This window comes from Sorex araneus, chromosome 1 (genome assembly GCF_027595985.1).
Source record: "Sorex araneus isolate mSorAra2 chromosome 1, mSorAra2.pri, whole genome shotgun sequence".
Classification (NCBI taxonomy): Eukaryota; Metazoa; Chordata; class Mammalia; order Eulipotyphla; family Soricidae; genus Sorex; species Sorex araneus.
In genome coordinates this window covers 20181737-20200506 of record NC_073302.1, presented here as the reverse complement: position 1 = coordinate 20200506, position 18770 = coordinate 20181737, and the positions used below count along the sequence as shown (strand labels likewise).

The 18770-nt window shown below is 56.7% G+C and overlaps 1 protein-coding gene across 4 annotated transcripts in view; it reads right to left on the bottom strand.

The window, feature by feature from the left end:
- WHRN (whirlin) overlaps positions 1-18770 on the bottom strand; it is a 79961-nt gene that overhangs the window by 50759 nt on the left and 10432 nt on the right. For all 4 annotated transcript variants that reach the window (XM_055130969.1, XM_055130977.1, XM_055130989.1 and 1 more), the window contains exon 2: positions 475-678. In XM_055130969.1, the coding sequence (XP_054986944.1) occupies positions 475-678 (204 nt within the window). The remainder of the gene's footprint in view (positions 1-474; positions 679-18770) is intronic.

Below are 18770 nucleotides of genomic sequence, written 5' to 3'. Positions count from 1 at the left end.
ACAGCTGTGTCTGACCGCTCCTTCCTGCCATCTCACATGGTCAGCAGAGCAGGGGAGGCCGGAGCCTTGGGCAATGTCCACACCTGCGTTTCCTGGGAGCAGCCTTGGCGGGTGGGGAGAGAGGGGGTGGGGCGGGGTGGGAAGGAGGGTGTGTGTGTTGGGGGGGGGGACAATGAATAGCTGCAGGAAGCCGTGCTTCAGGGGGGCTGCCTGTGAGCTCTGTCCACCACTGTGGTCCACAAAAGGCTTTTGGGGGCTGGAGCCATAGCACAGCGGGTAGGGCGTTTGCCTTGCACGCCGCCGGCCCGGGTTCGATTCCCAGCATCCCATATGGTCCCCAAGCACCTCCAGGAGTAATTCCTGAGTGCAAAGCCAGGAGGGTGGTCTCTCAGAAGCACCCCCTACCCGACTCGCCAGCCCGGGGGCTCCGGTGTCCCCCCACCCCCACCCCCACCCCCAGACCCGGCCACTCACCTTTTTCTCATCCCCGCCCTGCAGAAGGGGCAGGGTGCTCCTCCGGTCACCCTCTCGCTGCCTCAGGGCGCTGCTGCCCGAGGGGGGGGACACGCTGCGGCCCTGGGGGTCCACCCAGGTGTAGATGTGGTTGGTGACATAGCCCCCGGGGACGCGCCCCGCGGAGTAGACGGACAGCACCAGCTTCTTGGAGCCCTTGAGCGCCTGGAGAGAGAAGGGGGAGGGGGACAGGCAGGCGTGAGCAGGCAGCGGGGAGACCCACCCGCAGGGGCTGGTCCCGGCCCTGCAGGCACAAGGGCCCCCGGCCACCTGCATCTCAGCCCTGAGGGCACCGGCCACCCGCATCTCCGCCACAAGGGCCCTGGCCACCCACCTCACACAGGATCCAGACAAGAGCTGGGAGTGGAAGGGCCCGGGAAGGAGCTGGCTGGGGCTGGAGGGAGAGCTCAGGGGCTGAGTGTTTGCCCGGCGTGTCCTGCTCTGACCCCCAGCACACAGCGTGAGGGGGTGCGACCACTCAGGAGCAGGTCCGAGCACAGAGCCAGGAGTCGCCCCTGAGGCCTGCTGGGTGTGCCCCATCTCCCGTCTCTCCCCCAGTTAGAAAAGTTGGCTTGGTGGGCACAGGGGAGCCGATGGCATCTGAAGGGGTCCCCAACATCTCTAAGAGATACGGGGGAGCTCACCGCCCCAGGCACTGCCACACGCTCCCTTCTGGGGTCTGGAATGTGGGTGGTCGCAGGGGGCACCTGAGAGCAGCCCAGGTGGACGCCTTGGAGGCGGAGTCCCTGGTTGGGTTGGGTGGGGGAACCATGTTTCACAGACTCATCACCACCCAAGGCTAGAGGGGTCTGCACATCCTCAGGAGCCCCCCGGGAAAGGACTGGAAACTGTGGCTGGTTTTCTGCAGAACACACACACACACACACACAGACACAGACACAGACACACACACACACACATACACACTGGCCACCCATTCTCTAGACTGACAGCAGTGATGGCTGATGACTGAAGGGGCCGAATGTGCCAGACACCTCTTCCTGCCCGCACACACGACCCCAGAGCCCGGCTGGCTTAGGGGGGCAGGAGCCCGCCAGGAAGGCGTTACCCCACTCCACATCCCCAGCAGAAGCAGCAGCTGAAGTTGCGGCTGGTCGTGACGCTTCCCACAATGCCCTGCAGCTGACCTGCCGCCCGTTAGCCAGAGAGTTAGCCTGGGACGGACAGCCAGAGAGTCCCCCAAAGCCACTGCTCAGTGCTCCAGTGAATGACAGCACCACACACACTTACACATACACACTCTCACACACTCACACACACATACACTCACATACACTCACACTCTCACACACATAAATTCTCACACTCATACACATCCACACATGTACTCACATACACTCATACATTCATACTCACACATATATTCACACACACTCATACACACACTCACATACACACTCACATACATTCACACTCATACACACATACATTCACACACATACACTCACACTCATACAAACTCACATGCAGAAACTCACACTCATACACGCTCAAATACACAAACTCACACATACACTCACACACACTCATACTCATAGACACACTCACACACATACACTCTCACTCATACACACACATCCATACATGCACTCACATACACTCACACATTCATGCTCACACACATATATCCACATACACTCATAATCATACACACATACACATACACACATACTCTCACACTCATACACACATCCACACACGCACTCACACTCACACACATTCACACTCATACACACATACACTCACATTCATACATACACATCCACACATGCACTCACATATGTTCACTCACACATTCACACTTACACACACTATCACACTCATACACACATCTACACATGCACTCACATACACTACACACACTCATACACACACATCCACCATGCACTCCACACATATCCTCACATTCACACACATACACACTCAACATATACATTCACAAATACACACACTCACATACACACACTCACACACACAAGTTCTCCTTCACACATCTCCGTGATGCCATGGAGACATGTGTATGTGAAGTGGGATCACAGGAAATAAACGGTTTCTCGTCATGCCACAGTTCTGTGAAGAGCAAACTCACGTGGGAAAACCTCTGGCCCAGGAGTCCCCGCAGGCACACCAGCTGTTCGGGGGCGGAACCCTGGGTACTTCCTGGGGGTTCTCGCTGCGTGCCACCACCCCCAGTGCTCCGGAGTGAGGGAAGGCGTCCACTCCCAGAGAGAGGCCGCGTGCCTCCAAGGACGGAGGCCCACTTGGCCCTCAGGCTGCCCCAAACTGCCCGAGCCTGCTGCACCCGCTCTGCTGACTCCCCCAAACGGGTGGCAGCCGAGGGCCCTCAGCAGTGTGCGGGGGGGGGGGGGGCAGCCCCACGAGTGGGCACAGAGCGCCTCCCTGCGGGCCTGGGTGGGGAAGGAAACCGAGGCCCAGGGGTGCCCCATGACTCCCGGGCACCGCAGGGCCACCCACCTCTCAGAATCGGTCTCCAGACCCCTCCCCGCGGGGGCGCCCCGGGCCCAGGAAAGCACAGTCTGGAGTGGGGGATGGGCCCCACCCCGCAGAGCTGCTTTGTTCCAGGGGGCTGGGATTCTCCCATGAGGGGAAATCAAGGCAGCAGCAACCCTGAGCAGGGAGGGGGGGACCGGCTTGGGTGCTGATGGCTGGACACAGCTGGTTCTGCAGTCCACACGGGGCACCCCTGGGACCCCAGCCGGGATGGACAGGCCCCACCCAGGTCCCTTCCATCCTACTCCCTCCCCCGGTCTCAAGCCTCCCCCCGGATCTGCCAGCTGCTCCAACTTCTGCCCCGCTGGATCCTCGGAGGGCATCAACCCTCTTTAGGGACCAGAATGCCCAGACAGCCCAGCCTCGGCTGAGCGGGGCAGCAGGGGGACAGGATGCGGGAGGCCCCGCCCACTGCTCCTCCCGTCAATCAAAGCAGCTCTGAAAACTGCCTCTAAGGGGCCCAGAGAGAAGCTGGAGCCCACTGGCAGCTGGCTGATGCCGCCTCCCTGGGCAGCTTCCCGCCGGCTCCCCACTGGCTACCTTCACCTGGGGGATCGGTGCCCCTGGGCCTCCTGCCCTGAGCTCAGAACCCAGGCACCAGAACACTTTTTTTCCCCCCACTTATTTAAAAATAATAATAATAATAATAATAATAATTTTTTTAATTGAATCAACAGGAGATACAGTTACAAAGGTTTCCTGATCGGGTTTCAGTCATACAATGTTCCAACACGCATTCCTCCAGCTGTGTACATTTCCCATCACCAGTATCCCCAGTATCCCCTGAGCTCTAGCCACCCCCCACAAGCCTGCCTCTATGACAGCCTCGCTTGCTCTCTCTCTCTCTCTCTCTCTCTCTCTCTCTCTTACTCTTTCTCTCCCTCCCTCCCTCCCTCCCTCCCTCCCTCCCTCCCTCCCTCCCTCCCTCCCTCCTTTGGTGCATCATGGTTTGCAATACAGATACCGAGAGACCATCATGTTTGGCCCTTGGCCTGCTTTCAGCACACATCTCTCACTCGGAGCAATCCCTCCAGCCATCACGGTCACAATGGTCCCCTCTCTACCCCAGCTGCCCCTCCCTCCAGCCCTTGAGGCAGGCTTCCAACTGCTGACCAATCCTCCTGGCCCTAGTTTCTACTATCCTTGGATGTTAGTTTCATACTACGTTGTTGTTGTTTTCAGTATCCCACGTATGAGTGTCCTCATCCTATATCTGTCCCTCTCTTTCCGACTCATTGCACCGGGACATTTGTCTCTGCATCCGCCTCTCTCCAAAGAGAACCTCTGGAGCCTGGGGCTGCAGGCGGGGCAGAGAAGGAGGAGGCGCCAAGAGGGCTGTGTGCGCGCTTCGGGCTAGAGGACAAACGAAGCATTGGTCTTGCCGCCTGGCTCCGGGCAGACAGGACTCAGTCACAGTACCTGGGACACGGCCCAGAACCCGATGGCTCCCTGCAACCCAGGTGGGAGGGGCCGGGAAGTTTTCAGGAAATAAAACCAGAAGGGCAGATGGGGCATCTCAGGTGTGGTGGGAGGCCCCCCCAGCACGCATGAGCACACAATCAGGGGTGGTCTGAGGGACACTAGGGGGACGGAGAGGTGGCCTGGCCGTGGGGCTGTGGCCGGCCGTGTCCCTGCTCTCTCCCGCGTGAGGCTCACCACCCACCATTCCCTAGAAGCAGCAGTACCTGCCCGGGTCCCTTGGAGGCCACGAGCCCCTAGCACCTCCCGCTTTGACGGGGACAACCCAGGGGACAACCCGAAGAATCCTCCAGGCTCCTGGAATCAACTGCTTAACACCCGAGCCTCACGCAGGTGACTGCCCGCTTCTCTCCCTGAGACGGGACGACCCTAATCTCACTCTCTTTAAGGAGGTTGGGGGGCCCTCACAGCTCAGCATCTGCCACTTAAGAATTCAGCCCCCCACCAGGGTGAGGGTGGGAGAAGGGGTACTGGGAACATTGGTGGTGGAGAATGGGCACTGGTGGAAGGATGGGTACTCGGACATTATTTGACTGAAATGAAATCATGAAAGTTTGTAAGTCTGTAACTGTATCTTATGGTGATTCATTAAAATAAAAAATAAAAAAAATAATAGCACTGTCGTCCCGTTGTCCATTGATTTGCTTGAGCGGGCACCAGTAACGTCTCCATTCTGAGTCTTGTTGTTACTGTTTGTGGCATATCGAATACGCCACGCGTAGCTTGCCAGGCCCTGCCGTGTGGGCGGGATGCTCTTGGTAGCTTGCTGGGCTTTCTGAGAGGGACAAAGGAATCGAACCTGGGTCGGCCGCGTGCAAGGTAAATGCCCTACCCACTGTGCTATCGCTCCAGAATCCCCCTCCCACCGTGGCTAAAAAGGACACAGCACAAGTTCTCCAGACGGTTTCCAGCCCTGGATGCGGCTGCCAGAGGCCCGTGGATCCTGGTGTGTTATCCTGTGTTTGTGGTGTATCTTGATTTGGGGGAGGTGGGGATTGGGAGGGGGGAGCACCTGCATCTCCCCCAAGCCAGACTGCAGAGAAATCTTGATGGGACCCAGCAGATGGCAGGGCTAAGCCACCATCCATCACCCGACAGCACCTCCTGAGGAAGGAGGGGAGCGTAAATTACACGGGGACGCCTTCACGCTTAATAATGTGCTACTGGATTAATGCTCTCGGGAGCCAGATCTGCCTCCCTCTGCTCTCGGCGCTGACTGCAGCGAGCGGAGCTGACTCAGCCCGCTGAGGGCCTCCGAGGAAGGGCACGCGGGCGGCGGGCTGACGGGGCAGCTGCGCCCCCGGGCCCTGCGTCCACGGTCACGCACCAGAGGGCAAGGTCGGGGCACACACTGACGGATACGTGCTGCGGGAGTCCGGGCCAGGACGCACGGCAGACCTGGCCACGGTGGCTGTGGCACAGAGAACCCTAGGCACAAGCTTCTCTCATCTGGGGAAGTGAGAGAGGCTGGACCTCAGGAAAGGGAGCTGCTCAGGGCTTACTCCTGGCTCTGCACTCAGGAATTACTCCTGATGGTGCTCGGGGGACCATATGGGATGCTGGGAATCGACGCCGGGTTGGCCGTGTGCAAGGCAAACTCCCTCCCCGCTGTGCTATGCACCAGCTTCTGACTTTACCCAGAGACTAAACAACGGGGGAGCCTCAAGATGAAAAGGTTTCCCGGAGCCAGGAGACCCTGAGAAGTTTTCAGTGTGAGGGACACGCATTCTTCCTCAGCTTGGAGGCTCCGGATGAGTCTGCAAGGCCCCTGGGCCTCCCACCCCCGGTTCGGTGGGAGTAACTCGGCGTCCTGGGCGTGCGGGGTCTGGCCCGGGGTGTGAGGGGCCGTGGTGATTTCCGCAACCCCACGCACTGCGTCCCTCCCAACTTCAGCAGCAGACAGGGACTCTGAGTGCAGGGACGTGTACGAGACCATCAGGGGGCTCAGTGAGAGGCAGGGTTTGGGCTTGACTCGGGACCTCCCCCCACCCACCCTCGTGCGCTGTGCCTCTCATCCTCCTTGGCCCGGCCTCACCGAGCTGGACAGGCTCTAAGGAGGGGGCCTGGGACCTGAGGGCTGCAGACAGGTAGGAGCCCCTGACTCCTGTCCCCTGAGCCGGGGCAAGTGCTTTCGGAAAAGCCTCCCTGGGCCAGAGAGGGCAGAAACCAGCAACATGGCCGCTGCCCCCGTCCCTGGGGCCCAGTTTAACGCCATGTGAAGGGAAAGTCCAAATCGGAACTCTGGTGTCAGAGTGTCTCCCTCAGTGGCTCGATTTTCTCTGTGCTAAAGACCTGTGACAGGCCCAGCAGCCTCTCCTGACTCCAATATTGGTCTCGGCAGGTCCCCAGGCCCCCCCTTTGTCCATTTTTGTTGTTGTTCTGGTTTTTGGGCCGTACCTGGAGATGCTCACGGGTTACTCCTGGTTCTGCACTCAGGAATGACTGTGGGAGGGACTCGAGGGACCATGTGGGATGCCAGGGATTGAATTGAGGTTGGCCTCACACAAAGCAAGTGACCTATACACTCTCCAGCTCTGAATTATAACGAGTTTAAAATATAGAATTTCAAGAAGAATCTGGGCGATCTGGTAAGTGGTGCAGGCTGGAGATTGCTCCGGACCCCAGATCGGGCCAGCAACACTGGGGAGTCAGACGGAGGAGGCACAGCCGGTATACATTCTCCAGATGGAGCCCCGGCGACACTGACCAACTACTAACACAGCTCCGGGATGCGGGACTGGGACATCTCTGAACCGTGTGGCCGCTAATGTGGCCGCGAGACCTTTTCTGAAAAATGTAAACATACAATCTATTGATGCTATCCAACATGTCTGACTGTTGGAGGAAAACCTCAGAATAATGATAGTGAGATTCCTGTTGAAAACTGAACGTAATCAAAATAAGGAAAGAGTAAAGTGAAAAATGTCTGCCACACAGGCAGAAGGGGAGTGGGAGGGGGGTATGTGGGGTTTTGTGGTGGATCAAATATGAAAACTTTGTAACTGTATCTCACAGTGATTCAATAAAAAATAAAATTTAAATAAATAAATAAATAATAAAAATAAATAAATAAATAAAATCAGGCATAAGACAAAAAATACAGAATTTGAATTTAAAGAATCAGAGAGAGAGAGAGAGAGAGAGAGAAGTGCCTGCCATAGAGGCAGTAGCTGGGGGGTAGGGGGGTGGGAGGGAAACTCTGAACATTGGTGGTGGGAAATGTACACCGATGGAAGGGTGGGTGTTGGAACACTGTAGGACTGAAACCCAATCAGGAGCAGTTTTGTAATGGTCTGTCTCATGGTGATTCAATAAAAAAGAATTAAAGTTATTTGTAGTTATATTCTAGGACACGCAGAATCTAAAGGGGGTGTTCGATTCCCTCACAAGACATTTCCATGCAGCAGGAAAGGGGTGACCAGGCCCTCGCTCTGCTTCCTTCTCTTCCCTCCCTCCATCCTCCACCCAGAAGCTGTCTGTAGCTGATGACCGGGTCTCAGAGCTGGGCCTGGTCATCATCCAAGGACTGCCTGCCCATCTGCACTCTTCCGGAATGTTCACGCCCGTGGGCACTGCCGTGTTAAGCAGGAAGTCGCCTGGTCTCAGAGAGCGGCAGCTTCACTGAGGCTGTCCCACACGTCTGCGTGCCCCTCGGGGGCTGTGATCTGGGGCAAAGCTATGCCGCCGCGATGCAGCCCATCTGCGCTGGCTCTCTGCAAGCCACCTCCTCTGACCTCCTTGAGCCACTGTGCACAGGAGCAGAGGAAAATCAAGCCACGAGCCCATCCAAGGCCCACCCGCTCCAAGCGGGGCAGCACAACCGCAAAACCACACGGCCACATCCATGTCACATCCATGCCACATCCATGCCACATCCATGCCACATCCACACCACATCCACGCCACATCCACGCCACATCCATGTCACATCCATGCCACATCCATGTCACATCCATGCCACATCCATGCCACATCCATGTCACATCCATGCCACATCCACGCCATATCCATGTCACATCCATGCCACATCCATGTCACATCCATGTCATTCCATGCCATATACATGCCACAAACATGCCAACCACAGCAAGAGGAAATAGGGTTTGGGGTGCATATGCTGCCTGAGTCCATGTGCTGCTTGCGCCCACGTGGCTGAGCACATGTAGTGCCTGAGCACATGTGTCGCCCGCATCTCCCCTCTTGAGATGTGTACTTTCATGCTTTCATGTCCAGTGCTAGGATATGTGTAGGGGCTCTCTCCATCCTCAGAGAAGCCCGCGTTCTCTCTTGAGCACTTACTCTTACTATTCTCTCTTTCACTTATCCCTTCCTCCTTCCCTCAAAAGACCTCTAAATAAAATCTATTTACTTCAAAAAAAAAAAAAAAAGAAAGAAAGAGGGTTTGGCCCTGGTGAGGAAATCCAAAAGGACAGAGGCCCCCGGCAGATGGCAGAGAAATCAGGCGGAGGCTGGACACGGGGCATCTCCATCTTCTTCCCTTTTCCATTATTTTTCCCTCCAGGCTGCTTAAGGTGGGCCTTATCGTGGAGCTTTTTTAGTTTTATTTTTGTTTTTGTTTTTGTTTTTGGGAGCTGCACCTGAGGGTGCTCAGTACTTACTCCGGGCAGGCTTGGGGGACCATATGGGATGCAGGTGTTTGAACCCGGGTCTGCCTCGTGCCAGAGCCCTTCCTGCTGTACTATCTCCGCCCCCACACCCCGCGCCTCTTTATTTTTTTTTAAACTCCTCTACTCCCATTTCCTAATGGGTTTGACCTTCTCCAAGTGCTCAGTGTGAAGACACGAAGGAAAACATTCCCACTGGTGGTGCTGGAACCTAGAATCAGGAACAGGGCCTGACATTTTCAAGCTCTTGTTCCCTGCTGTCCTCACTCAAAATCTCTTTGAGATTTAAGGCCTTGTGAAGGGGGGTGGGGAGTGGGTGGAAAAGAACTGCAACCATCGAAGGGGAGGGAGGAAGGAGGAAACGGTGTCCTTGGGGGGGGAGGCTGCAAGGAATTTGCAAGAGCCGGCCAGGTAGGGGCCCCATCCTTTTGCAAAAGAGCTCACAAGACAGGACAGCCCAAATCCCAGAAAAATATTGATTCCTTTTAAATGCAATTTTTCAATTATCCACTAAGCCGGCTTTTAGGCCACTATAACTTAAGTAAATTGCTTTACAAATGTTCTTCTACATTTTGTCTCTTTATGCTTTTATTTTTTTTTCCTCCACCCCCCTCCCCCGCCCCCAGGTTTTAAGGAAGAACTAATAGGATTTTATTTTTTATTTATTTATTTTTTGGGGGTCACACCTGGCGATGCTCAGGGGTTACTCCTGGCTCTGCACTCAGGAATTACCTCTGGCGGTGCTCAGGGGACCATATGGGATGCTGGGAATCGAACCCGGGTCAGCTGCATACAAGGCAAACACACTACCCGCTGTGCTATCGCTCCAGCCCCCAGAACTAATAGGATTTTAGTGTTCATCAAGAGAATCCCTCAAGCTGGACCTCTATGGTTTGGGCTGGAGTTGAATTTGGGGGGTTGGGGAACCACAGCCATTGGTGCTCAGGGGCTATCCCTGGTTCCGGGCTCAGGAGTGATGCAGGCAGTCCTTGGGGGCACCATATTTGGGGCCTGGGATCAAACCGGGGTGAACTGCATGAAGACAAGGAAGGGCCTTAACCTTGTGCTAAGTCCGGAGCCGCTGGTTTTGTTCTCGCCTGTGTAGTACGTGCGCTTGACCCAGAGTGCACCTGGCCTCTGTCCTCCTCATGTTCTTGGCCCAGGAGCCATACCCGGTGGACAGTCCCTCCCCAGCCTCTTCCCATCCTGTGCCTTTCAGCTTCTGTGCTTTCCTTGCTCAGTCAGGGGGGAAGGGTGGAGGGTGGGGGGCAGATGGACCCCTGACTGACTCGCTCTCAGAACCTGAATTCGAGGTAGCTGAGTCCACCAGCTCCTGACTCGCCACTCAGCAGAGGACATGAGGAAGGAGGGCTGATGGGGCTGACGCCACAGGACTGATGGGCACCGGCCGTCCATAGGCAGCTGGCACTCCCCAAACACGGAACAGGTCTGCAGGCAGGTGTGGCATTCTATCCAGGGGCCGGAGAGTCAGTACAATGGGAAGGACGCTTGCCTCGCATGTAGCAGACCCAGGCTCGATCCCCGGCATCCCATTGGGTCCTCCAAGCCCTGCTGGGAGTAAGCCCTGAGCACCCGATCCCTGAACACTGAGTCAGGAGTAAGCCCTGAGCACTGCCGGGTGTGGCTCAAGACCCAAAACTCAACAATAGAGCGCCATCCAGCTAGACAAATACACATGCACAAGGGTTTGATTCTGCTTGTTCCATTTTGCAAATTAAAACGAGACCTGTTTTTGCCTATTGGGAAAGACAGATGGAAAAGAAACAGAATGTCCAGCACTGGCAAGGCTGAGGGGTAGAGGAGGCACCGTACCTACTGCTCGCACTGGTAGGAAGGGGACAGGACAGACTCACGTCCTTTCCCAGGAGCTGCTGGGTAACACTGACCCAGCCCTTAAAAACATATCCAAGCCAGCCACACCTCTCGAAGGACAGCCTGAGGAATTATTACAAAAGTGCTTTAAGATAAAAGATTTAAGATAAAAGGCAGAGCCTGGAGAGCTTTCCGTGGTGTATTCCATATGCCAAACACAGTAACAATGATGGGTCTCATTCCCCTGACTCTGAAAGAGCCTCCAATGCTACACTGCTGGGAAGAACGAGTAAAGAGAGGCTGCTAAAATCTCAGGACTTGGATGAATGGAGACCTTACTGGCGCTCACTCAAGAAAATCGATGATCAATGGGATGACAGTGATACAGTGATACAGTGCTTTAAGATGAATGTGCAGGGCTATTCAAAGCAGCAATCTGGATACTATTCAAAAATCAGACATACTGATTAGAAGAAATCAGCTAAATAAATCACATCTCTCTTTTCTCTCTATGCAATCGTTAAAAAAGATGCAGCAGAGGGGGCTGGAGCCATAGCACAGCGGGTAGGGCGTTTGCCTTGCACGCAGCCGACCCAAGTTCGATTCCCAGCATCCCATAGGGTCCCCTGAGCACCGCCAGGGGTGGTTCCTGAGTGCAGAGCCAGGAGTAACCCCTGTGCATTGCCAGGTGTGACCCCCCCCCCAAATAAAAAGAAAAAAAAGATGCAGCAGAAACACAGATCGAGGTGGACCAACAGTCACGGTGCATCGTGGAGCGAATGTTTCAGGTCGGAGGAATGAAACCGTCGGAAGCAATTCTCTCTGGGTGGAGCGGCTCATCCGTGATTTCTTCTTCCCTTCATGTTTTTCTTTTTTAAAACTGAGCTCAGGTCTCTTAAGCCACTCAAACACACACAGGCACGCAGACACGCGTGTGAGTTTAAGAGCCCAGGCTCACCCGTATTCCCCATGATGAACCAAACAAGATGGCCTTTTCCTGGTCTCGTCCGTGCTGGGGTCGTGGGCGCTGGTCTTCCACCCGGCCCCAGCGTCCTGCTCCCACACCAGCCGAGTGGACAAAGCCGGTTATTCTGTCCTCCAGTGAGTTTCGGTTCATCATAACAGGGGCCGAGTCGAAGTCTTGGTTATCTATTTAGGGAATGTCCATGACGGAGGGAACGTTCGGATAAAAACCTGACAGGGGCATGGCGAGGGAGCCTGGGGGTGTGGGCAGAGATGGAGCCCGCCTGTGTACTCCGTTACTCCGTCTCGTGAGCCCAAGGCCTGCCTGGGAAGGGCCAGGCAGCCAGGCCCAGCGCTGTCCCTGTGTCCTTGTTTCTCCTCGAATGGCTCCAAAGACATTTCCTTAAGGAAAACAAAGACAAACTCGGGCCCAGCCTAAGGCAGAGACTTGGAAGCCTGCCATGCGGGCCGAGGGTCCTGAGTTCAAATCCCCACATGCGCACAATCGCGGCAGCTCCCAGTGTCTGAGCGTCGACCCCAGCACCGTAAGTTTTTTTCTGGCACCGTCACGCTCAGCCTCAGGGGGGTGTGTGAGCACCTACGGAAGGGTGTGACTCTCCGGCGAATATCACACCTAAAAGCAAAAAATGCTCTTCTTACAGGCGCTGTGCTTGGGAGGACGCCAGGAAGTCTGATGCCCTGGCCAGCAGGTGTGAGACCTCGGTGACCTCCCCTCGCCCCCACGCCCCCAGAGCCTGCAAGACACACAACCTTAACTCACGTGGCTCAGCTAAGAGCACACGCCTCAGGAGGCATGTGTGCTGGGCCAGAGAGGCAGCACGGTGGGCAGGGCGCTTGCCTTGCATGCCGCTGACCCGGGTTCAATCTCCAGCATCCTCCTATGGTCCCCTGAGCACTGCCAGGAGTGATTCCTGGGTGTAGAACCAGAGTGACCCTTGAGCATCACTGGGTGTGACCCAAAAAGCAAAAAAAAAAAAAAAGGGGGGGGTTGGGGTAGCGGAGCAATAGTACAGCAGGTAGGGCATTTGCCTTGCATGCGGCCGACCTGGGTTCAATCCCCCTGGCATTCCCATCTGGTCCCCTGAGCACTGATACAGGGCCAGGAGGAATCCCTGAGCTCGGCGGTATGCGGCCCTCAAATTAACAACAACAACAAAATGTGCACCAGTATAGGATTTCAGAGCGCAGGGAGCACGACTGCCAAGCGTGGGCGGGAGCACCCCCACCCTGCTGCTGCCTCCTCGCCGCAGTTAGAGGGGTTCAGTGAGGGAAACTGCCTGTCTGAAGCCCACTCCACTCATCAGGCCGCACCCCCGCTGGCCCGGCGGGAGCCACTGAGAGCCAGGTCGAGGGGCACAGACTTGGCGGGCTGCAGGGCTGAGCTGGCAGGAACTGGCATATCCCACTGGGTGCCCGTAGCCCCTCACCCCACCTCTTCCCGGCACCGGTTCCTCTCCTGGCCCAGCTGTGCCCCATCAGCAAAGCTCCAGAAAACCGTCCCCGGGGTGCCATTGGCGCTGTGAGGCTGTGGGCCCCTCCGGGGCGGTCACCGGGAGGACCCTCCAGAATCTGACTGCCTGACTGCCTGACCCCAACCGGGAGTGAGGACACAGCCGAGAGAGTCAACGAAAGGCCCAGGGTCTTACCTGCCTGGCCACCAGCGTCCCCAGCCCAGAGAGGAGGAATTGAACAGGGAAGCTCAGGAATGTGACTGGCACTTTACTATGACCCCAGCACGACCTTGTCAAAGAGGTGGAGGGGACTGGGTCAAGACGGAGGCCGAGGGTCAGACAAGCAGCGCCAAAGGCTGGAGCCCACTTGACCTGCGCAGGCCCTGGCTTTCGAGTCCCAGCACAGGGTGATCCCTGCCCGAGCATGGAGCACCACTGGGTGTCACCCACAAGACAGAGAGGAACGTCTACACGGCCCAGAGCCGCAGGTGAAAAGAAAGCAGGAATAAGGGCCCAGAGAGAGAGAGAGAGAGAGAGAGAGAGAGAGAGAGAGAGAGAGAGAGAGAGAGAGAGAGAAAGAAGCAGTTAAGGCACCTCTGCCTTGTTCACAGCTGATTCAGGTTTGATCCTGGGCATCCCATATGGTCTCCTGAGTCCCACCAGGAGTGATTCCTGAGCACAAAGTCAGCAAGCCCTGAGCACCACCGGGTGTGGGCCAAAGAAAGAGAGAGAGAAAGGAGACAGGGAAAGAAGGAAGGAAAGAAAGAAAGAAAGAAAGAAAGAAAGAAAGAAAGAAAGAAAGAAAGAAAGAAAGAAAGAAAGAAAGAAAGAAAGGAAGGAAGGAAGGAAGGAAGGAAGGAAGGAGGGAGGGAGGGAAGGAGAGAAGGAGGGAAGGAGGGAAGGAAGGAAGGAAGGAAGGAAGGAAGGAAGGAAGGAAGGAAGGAAGGAAGGAAGGAAGGGAAGGAGGGAAGGAGGGAGGGAAGGCAGGAGGGAAGAAGGAAGGAAGAAAGGAAGGGAGGGAGGAAGAAAGGAAGGGAGGGAAGGATGGAGAGAGGGAAGGAAATGCACACAATTTAGAGAGGAGAAAAAAGTGCCAAGAGGTATGTGTGTGTGTGTGGTGGGGGGCGCAGGCATTCAGAACTGGGCCGGGCAGGTTCTTTAGACCACAGCAGGACTGAGTGAGATGGAGATCAACAAAGAAAAAGTCATGGGGGCTGGAGCGATAGCACAGTGGGTAGGGCATTTGTCTTGCACATGACTGACCCAGGTTCAATTCCCAGCATCCCATATGGTCCCCCAAGTGCCACCAGGAGTAATTCCTGAGTGCATGAGCCAGGAGTAACCCCTGGGCACCACTGGGTGTGACCCCCCCCCAAAAAAATGGAGAAGTCGTAGACGGGGCCCCAAGCAGAGTGTCTGCCCTGCAGGTGTGAGGGTCCTGGCGCTGGACCCCAGGGCTGCCTCACACATGGTGCCCACAGCCACTCTCCAGCCATCACACTAGAGTGAGCACTCTCCAGCCATCACACGAGCAACCAAGGACAGGAGGCATGTCAAAATCATCAAGTACACACAACACAGGGGGCCAAAGTGACAGGACAGCAGGGTCGGGCGTTTGCCTTGCACGCTGCTATCCTGGGTTCGATCCCCAGCACCCCCTAATGTCCTCTGAGCAGCTCCAGGAGTGACCCCTGAGCACAGGGCCGGGAGCAAGCCCTGAGCACCGCCAGGTGTGGGGACTGGAATGACAAAGCAGTCGAGAGCATTTGCCATTCCCGTCCCCTCACACCGCCTTTCAACCTTGGGTGTGCATAAATACATACATATAGACATGCACACGTATGCATACATACATACACACATACATACACATGTACAAGACAGACACGCAAGTCCTAGTTGGGGTGAAGACAGACAGACAGACACTTGGGGGAAAGAGAGGGATCTGAGAACCGTCCTGACCGTGGCTGACACTCGAAATATCAGAATCAGAACTCCTGAGAGGAGGGTGGGGAGAGGGAGGGGGAGAGAGAGAGAGAGAGAGAGAGAGAGAGAGAGAGAGAGAGAGAGAGAGAGAGAGACAGAGAGACAGAGACAGAGAGGAGAGACAGAGACAGAGAGAGAGGAGAGAGAGAGAGAGAGAGAGAAAGAGAGAGGAGAGACAGAGAGACAGAGACAGAGACAGAGAGGAGAGACAGAGACAGAGAGAGAGATACTGTCAGGGCACAGATGCCCCTGGAGAGAGGGCAGGGGTGGAAGCAACGGGTCACTTGGTCCGGGTACCAGGGATGCCCCAGCCTCTGGGGGCGCGGGTGTTGGGGGTACAAGGTGGATGAGGAAACGCCCTCCCTCTGAGGCTTCAGCGCCAAGGGCCCCTCCTCCCTGTTAACTCCCCCGGCTGGCCGGCTTCGCCCCTGCCTTCGTCACCAGAACCCTCCTCCGGGAGCCGCACACACCCTTTCCGACGCGCTGCAGGTCACTCTCGGGGGCCGCTGTAGCAAGCAGGTGCCCGTGTCTGCAAATCGCCATTTTCACCCGCATGAACTGCGCTGCTGGGTTCTAGAAACAGCCCCCTTCCCCTGGTCCCTCTTCCCGCCCCCCAGAGCTCCTGGGAGACCCAGGGAGGGGCGGGGGGTGGGGGACAAGGTGGACATCCAGCCGGTCTGGAGGGACTGAGCCAGCGGGCTGGTGTCTGAGCCGCGCATCACGGCCGCGTCCCTTTGTGTCCCGGGGGAGGTGGGGACACGACGCCAGCCAGCCAGCGGCTTTATTACTGCTGTAAAGCGAGAAGCGGACGCCAAAACTCAGACAGGAGCGACTGCAGTTCTGAAGAGACTCGATGTACACGGGGATGCTGGCTGCAGTTAGCAAACGACTCGGGGGTCCAAACAGCCACCCCGACTTTAATCTTCCAATGACGCTTCCTCCCCACTACCCCGCCCCAAGCAGGCACAACAGAAGTCTCTCAAGGCCAAGGGGAAGGAGCAGACAGCATTTGCCAGAACCATCCCTGCACCCGGACTTTCAACACCCTGGTTACGCCCCAATAGTGGGGCCACCAGGATCCGCCTGCCAGGACTCCGCGCCAGGCTCAGCCGTGGCGAGTCTGAGGTAAAAGGAGAGGCAGAGGCTCAAGGTCACAGCCCAGTCACTCTGATGAGCAACCTCCCTCTCCAGAAGGCATCTGGAACCGCTCTCCAGGCCCGACGTCCCCTCTTCCCTCTGCCTGGACTCGACTCCTGGGGCAAATCCTTAGGCTTGGGGGACCATGCTCCAACGACAGGGAAGTCTTTCCGTTGCGATTTATGGGCATCTCAGTGAATTCACGGCCGCTGACTTCCCAAGTGCTCAGCCTGGAAACGGCCCCCGTTTAGAGGCCCAGGGAGCCCCGGCAGCACCCCTCGGGAAAGAGGGCAGCTCCGGACATTTTTATATGCGGGGCTGATAGATGAGTTTTGCTTTCAACGTTGCGAGGATGCTGATGTTACAAAAACTCAGGTGGAGGAAAAATAACAATGAAACTGGCTGCCAGGCTGACCCAACACCACAGCCACGGGGGGTGGGGGGGGTGGTGCAGAAGGAACATGAATTCTCAAAGGGGGTGGCGGCCACCAGCCGAAGCTGGACACGCCAGGGCTTGGGAGCCCCCCCAGCCCCCCCAGCTGCTTTCTGACCTGCATGTGCGGGAAACTGGGCTTGGACCGGAAGTACCGGGTACTGGGGTGCCCCTGAAACCTGAACAGCGTCTGCTTTTTGCTTTTATTTCTGAAAGCAAAATTGCAGCCAGCTCTCACCCCAAATTGGTCCATCGATTGCTTCCAGAATGCATAAATGGTTCTATTTCAGAATCGCTTGCACGGTGTGACTTCAGAAATAACCTGCTTCTGGGAACCTGCGCTTCCAGCTAAGGGCAAAATGACGAACGGTGTAACCGGGGGGTAAAGCCGGGTAGGGCCAGGGCCTTGGGGGCTTTGCGGTGTACCCCGTTTCCACGCCCCTTTGAGCCCGGTTGGCACGGTTGGCACAGGGGGGGCTGAATCAGGTAGACATGTACGCCCACCTCACAGCGCCACAGAACAAGGATCCCAGAGGACCCCAGAGGTCGGCTGACGGGTCCCACCAGCTCCGCTAAAGCCCTGGGGCTTTCCCTGACTCCCTTGTCCGTCGTGCCTATCCCACCCCCCCACCCCCCAGCCCCACTGCAGCATACGGGCCCTTTCTCGGCTGTGACACTCGGGAAGCTGGGACTGAGCAGAGAGCCCCTGCTGGCAGGGCTCCGGGCAGGGGTCCTAGCAGGGAGCACGCAAGCTCTCTCGGACCCGCCAGGGGCGCTTGGGTTACCGAGACTGAACCTTGGTCCCAAGGAGCTGACTTGTAGCGGGGTGCAGGCGGGTGATCACCGAGCAGGGCCTTGGGAAAGGAGAGTGCCCTGTGCCCAGGACATGAAAGGGGGGGAGTGGGGGAGGTGCCAGCACTTAAAGCACCCCGGTGATCCTGATCCGAGGTCAAGGAGTGGGGGAGGGGGCGTCCATACCCCCCTCACCCCACCAGGGCTCCTGGGAGGGCGGGCCATGGACCCTTTGTTTCTGATTTCCAAGTACCAGCCACCACCTGGTTGCAGCACAGGCCTCTCAGATTAGAGACGGAACAACTGTGTCCGCGGATGTCTGGGTTAAAACACGCTACTTTCCCTGTATGGGCGGGCACCAGATTCCCAAGTTCAGGAAATGGCGTGCGTGCGTGCGTGCGTGTGTGTGTTTGTGTGTGTGTTTGTGTGTGTGTGTGTGTGTGTGTGTGTGTGTGTGTGTGTGTGTATGGGAGGTGGAGGTGCCCTGCTCAGGGCCTGACTGTGTTAAAGGATCTCCCTTGGGGGCTGGAGCGATAGCACAGCGGGTAGGGCGTTTGCCTTGCACGCGGCTGACCCGGGTTCGAATCCCAGCATCCCATATGGTCCCCTGAGCACTGCCAGGGGTGATTCCTGAGTACATGAGCCAGGAGTGACCCCTGTGCATCGCCAGATGTGACCCAAAAAGCAAAAAAAAAAAAAAAAGGATCTCCCCTGGCAGTGCTCAAAGACCATATGCAGTGGTGCCGGGGATCGAACCCTGGAACTGCCTGCCAGTGCCTACCACTGTGCTATCTTATCTCTCTGGGTCCTTCGTTAGGCCGCCTGCCTTCCCGGAGGGCCCCAGGGGGTCAGGGAGGCTGCAGGCAGAGCCGGGGCTGGAGTGGGGGAGCGACTGGGCTGCTGAGCAGCCCCTGGTTGTCCTCGGCTCCCTGCCTATCCCAGCACGCGGTAGAGAGCAAGAAAGCCCGAGTCCTCTGCTTCCCCAGCGCACTCCAGTAAGACAAA